The following is a 4789-nucleotide window of genomic DNA, read 5'->3' on the forward strand; positions in this document are numbered from 1 at the left end:
AGTTTAAAACTTTTAGTAGACTTACCTTAGATTCAGAAATTTGAGACTCAGAAAGTCATACATACAAGTTAGATCGATTACATTTTGCTTTGCCAGGACACAACTAATGACCAAGCTAAGACGAAGGCGTAACAAAAAGTGAAGTTTATTGTCCAAAAATGACAGCGAAACATGAGGAAAAACAACAATAACATCACCAAGCACGAAGTCATCACAGAAGAACGATTGCTAAAATGTAAAAATAAAAATGAAGCAAAATGGCACATAAGCATAATAGGAAAATGTTAACACTGCATGGATACGGTGTCAAGCATGACGACGACGTTCTAAACACAGAAAATCACATCAGACTAACTGAAGTGTTTTCACCCCACTTAAATTCTTGTCCCCCCCCTCCCTTGTAACCCAAAGTACAAGCAAGTTCAAAACTACATTTTAGTTTTTATCATCTTTTTTCTCATCTTCGCTGGGGTACGAGTGCCAGGTAAGCCGTTCCTCATAGAAAGAAATGACCACCTGCGGACACTTGACGTTTGCCTCCTTGGCTGGAACCAAGTCTGCTTCGTCAGAGTTTTTCCTTGAAAAAGAAAAGTTCGTTTGGAGTGTGAGCATTGACGGCAGGATTGCAAAATAAACGTTTCGACTCACAAATGTGTCAGGACTTTACTACCGTAATTTCCGGACTATAAACCGCACTGAACTATAAGCCGCACCAGCTAAAATTAAGGGATATTTTAGTTTTTTTCTTACATAAGCCGCACCGGACTATAAGCCGCACGTACACGAGTTTTTTACGAAGAAAGAAAGTACACAGAAAGCCGTAAAAATCCATAAATACGCCGCGCCGCCATTTAAGCCTCAGGGTTCAAAGTAACCTTCTGAATAAAATGCATTAAAAGTTCACATTCATTACAACTTGTTTTTGGTGAGCAAAATGTCAGAAGAATTGAATTTAAATGCTGATTGATTGGGTTTTAATACAATGCAGATGGTCCAAAAAGCGCCACTGCTTTGTGTAATCTCTGAGTCACATGTCAGAGTAAGAGAAAGGGTTTAGAGCCCTTTGACGCAGGTCACCTAGCGTGCATTCCTACTAAAGCTCATAATTGTCACAAGCAACACAGCCAGAATAAGCAGCAGCCATAGTAGTGTTTCAAAATAGTATTTTTGTTGTTTTTTTCTTCAAGATACCGCACAACAGTGGTCCACAGCCTTTTTACGAGTGTATATAAGTGATCAAGTCATCACAAAAAAAATCTTATATAAGCCGCACCTGACTATAAGTCGCAGGGTTCAAAAATTTGGAAAAAAGGCGCGGCTTATAGTCCGGAAATTACGGTACATTCAATGTGCCAATAACTAACATGAGTACGAACCATTTCATGAGGAACATAAGCTCTCCTGTCGAATCGGTGGCTCCGATGATTCTCTCCGGGTCCAAACCTCGAGCGAAGCCCCTTAACTTCTCCGTCTGACAACAAACAAACCAAAAATGGTCACAGGGAATCCTTTCTACAGAAGAGGGCTTTACATAGATCTCCGAACATTGACGTCAAGTAGAAACAGCAACTATTGCTTGTGTACTTCATTATCAATTACTGAATCATTTCATCATGTAGATGAACCTTGATCGTATAGTTTACAATTAAATGATGTCAACAGACATCTTAGATAGCATAGCGATCACACGGATTACACAAACTAGTAACCTTTCAAATCTTTGTATAATCACAAGCACTCACCTTTGTAGTAAGAGGAAACTTGACAAGATAATTGTAGATATCTGGCCGGGTCATTCTCTCCATCAGTTGGATGAAAAAAATGCATTCCCGGCGCTTGATCGATCAGTTATATCCAATATCTCGTTCGGGTTGCGCATGCATCTCCTCTTTCATTAAAGTGAGATGCGAATTCACTCAGACGGATAAACGCTCATTTGATCGCCACTCTCCATGGTTAGCATGTTGCCGCTAATATACTGCTAATATATTTGTGTCAACAAATATGCACACGCCAACGTGAGGTTTAGGACGGTAACACTCCAAGCACTTTGTTGATAAAGCGAACCTCCATTTTTGATACATTCAAGAGCCTCCAGTGAGAGAAGAAAATCTATAATGTATATAATCTATCTAAACATATACACACATTTACTTACACACAATACGAAAACACAATTACTTTGTCACATTATGTTAAGCATCAAAATTGCAGATTTTAAAAGAACTAAGATCATGTGATCACCCATGTCTTATGTAAAGTGTAAAAAAATGCAGATTTGAAAACATAGATCATGTGATAACTTATGTGTAAACATGGGGGAAAAAAATGCAGATTTAATAAATAAACTAACATCATTTGATAACCCATGTGTTATTATGTAAGGTGCAACATATGCAAACAAGTTGGATCCCCTCCCACATTTTCAACTCACATCATCTTTCTTCCTCTTGGATTTGCTTTCTTCGCCATCTCCATCAGTGGAGGCCTTTCGTTTGCCCTCCTGTGCCGACTTTTGAGACTGGAGGAACTCGGCGATGAGGTCAGGACAGTCGAGATTGTCCTCTGGCTCCCACGTGTTGTCTTCCCTGCGCGTGACAAACGCAATTTAGTGGCAATCAAAAACAACAAGGCTTGTGAAAAGAAATTCAACAGCACTCACTCTGAAAATCCTTTCCACTTGAGGAGATATTCCACCCTCCCTTTGACCACCCGCCGATTCAGGACCTTCTCCACCACATACTCTTCCTCCTCCTCCTCTTCCTCGGCTACATCATCCGCCTTTTTGTCCTTTTTCTCGACCGTGGGCTGCTTGCTCTCTGGAGGACAACAACGTGCAGTTAGGCATTGTGTTTACATTTAAAAAGTAAATACAACTTAACCGTACTTGCACAGATTTTTGCATACCACAAGAGGGAGCACGTGTACCAGACTTAAACAGTCAATGCTGTGCGTCATTGAAAACATTCTTATTCATTTTTTGTTACATTTGGATAAAAAAAATAAAATAAAAAAATGCCCAAACCTTCTGTAACACTGGGGCCATCATTGGGGGTTTCTGTAGTCAAGCTCATACTCTTCAAGTAGACCTGGGTCCTGCTCAAAGCAATAAGAAAGAAAAGAGCATTGTAAACAATCTATTTCACTTCCTGAGACAAACAGGATACGCAATATAATAATGAAATACATAAATGTAATTTGTTCAGTACCAAGACTGTAATGCAACTAGTATCGTTCAAAACTGCTTCACTCAACTTACTTCAAAACAAGAAGCGGTTTGCAAAGAGTGAACAATTCTTCACAAAGGAGGCTTCAAGCGATTTAACACCCCTCCAGGTTGAAGTGTACTGTTGAAGAAAAACAAGGAAAACACAAATCACATGTGGCTTGAATATATTTATCTGCAAAAGATGATTAGTCGTTTACATTTTGTTTATGGTATGCATGTATGGTTTTATCAAGTATATATTCTCTTTGTTAAAAACAAACATAGCCCTTTTTGGGTGATGGGTTAAACAGATTAAAGGCATTTCAAAAGGGAAAGATGATTTGAGATGCAGTATTTGCACCACTGTACAGTATTATATCATTTTAAGAAGTGATAAAAGGAAACAAACTAAAAAGATTACCCTGGGGCAAAACAAATAAAAGCAAAAACCAGTGCATGCGTTTGTAAAAAGATGGAAGCAACCACCTGTTCAAGCAAAAATATTGCACGAGAATAACGGAACAGCATTTGGGAGCAAAGAACACGTCGGGCAATTGATGTGTGGAAACTAAAACAAAGCTTTTAAGCATTATATTTGGCTGCAGCCGCCGCGAAATAGCGTGGGGGGAATCTACGCGGAGAACGACAAAAGCCATGCTTGCAAGCGGCGGCTAACGCGGAGGAGAAACGTTCCATCCATCCTCCATATTGTGTTTTGCAGCCTTCGCCTCCGGTCGAATACATCGCGTCGTCTAACGTCATTTAGATTTTTTTTTTTGTTATGATTATTTTTCGATGAAAGCGCATTCCTGTGATGGGCCGAATGAAAATGTGCTAATTCAAGTGGCTAATGGCTAGTTGTGTTTGCTTCAATGTCTGCCTCTATCTCGCTTACACACACATTGTGTTGAAAAGCGCTGGCTTTTGGAGGGAAAAAAAATCAACTCACCGCTGTCTCAGTTTGCTTTTATGGGAGATGTCCGCCCATAAAGGACCACACCGCCACACTAGGCTTTTACTGTAGGCCAATAATGTCGGCGTTTGAATGTGTTTTTTCTCTACCTGGTAGGTAACACAGCTCGGCTAGCTTTTGATTAGCTTGGGGCTAAGGTAGCCTAGCGTACCCGCCCCTTTTCGTCTAAGACAGTGGAGGAGAAAGGGGTGGTAAAAGGCGGTCACTGCGCAAGCGCAATGGCCTTTCACTGGGTCTGCGCTTTATATATAGTATAAACAATTTTTTTTTTTTAGCTCAGCTCAACGGAATGACCCTGGATATTTGGTAAAATGAACAACGAGTCAGAAAAGCGATGATTTAAATCCTAGTACTTTAATATATATTTTTATTAGTCCGCTCGCTTCCCTATTCTCAACCAATCACTCACCAGTCTCGCGTGATGTCGCTTGAATAACACCGACATGACGACTGTGCTTTTCGTTGCAGCCAACGCAGTTTGCCCCCTTTTTTTTTTTAAACGCGAGAAGTAATTTCTCCGTTTAAATGACTCGAACACGAAAAACACAAAAAGTAACAGGCTTGAAGGGAACGCCCTGCGGAGGGGAGTCAGGGGACCCCCCTGGAGG

The 4789-nt window shown here is 40.4% G+C and overlaps 1 protein-coding gene across 1 annotated transcript; it reads right to left on the reverse strand.

Moving 5' to 3' along the window:
• Positions 1–129: 129 nt before the first annotated feature.
• Positions 130–4360, reverse strand: cbx1b (chromobox homolog 1b (HP1 beta homolog Drosophila)). Its single transcript, XM_088360947.1, has 7 exons — positions 4158–4360; positions 3260–3347; positions 3026–3096; positions 2663–2819; positions 2435–2588; positions 1377–1471; positions 130–577 (listed from the first exon to the last, which is right to left on the reverse strand). Exons 3-7 carry the CDS (start codon positions 3072–3074, stop codon positions 436–438), a joined length of 597 nt encoding a protein of 198 aa, XP_088217073.1. The 5' UTR covers positions 3075–3096; positions 3260–3347; positions 4158–4360; the 3' UTR covers positions 130–435.
• Positions 4361–4789: the final 429 nt, after the last annotated feature.

This window comes from Syngnathus floridae, chromosome 18, assembly GCF_059516105.1.
Source record: "Syngnathus floridae isolate MCC-2025c chromosome 18, RoL_Sflo_1.0, whole genome shotgun sequence".
NCBI lineage: Eukaryota > Metazoa > Chordata > Actinopteri > Syngnathiformes > Syngnathidae > Syngnathus > Syngnathus floridae.

Excerpts from the sequence above, each read along its gene's own strand:
- cbx1b (XM_088360947.1), bottom strand. The coding sequence starts at position 3,074 with ATGAGCTTGACTACAGAAACCCCCAATGATGGCCCCAGTGTTACAGAA. Across the intron at positions 2,589-2,662 it reads AAGTGGAAAGGATTTTCAGA|GGAAGACAACACGTGGGAGC; the intron begins GTGAGTGCTGTT and ends TGTCACGCGCAG. Across the intron at positions 1,472-2,434 it reads CCAAGAGGAAGAAAGATGAT|ACGGAGAAGTTAAGGGGCTT; the intron begins GTGAGTTGAAAA and ends GTTTGTTGTCAG.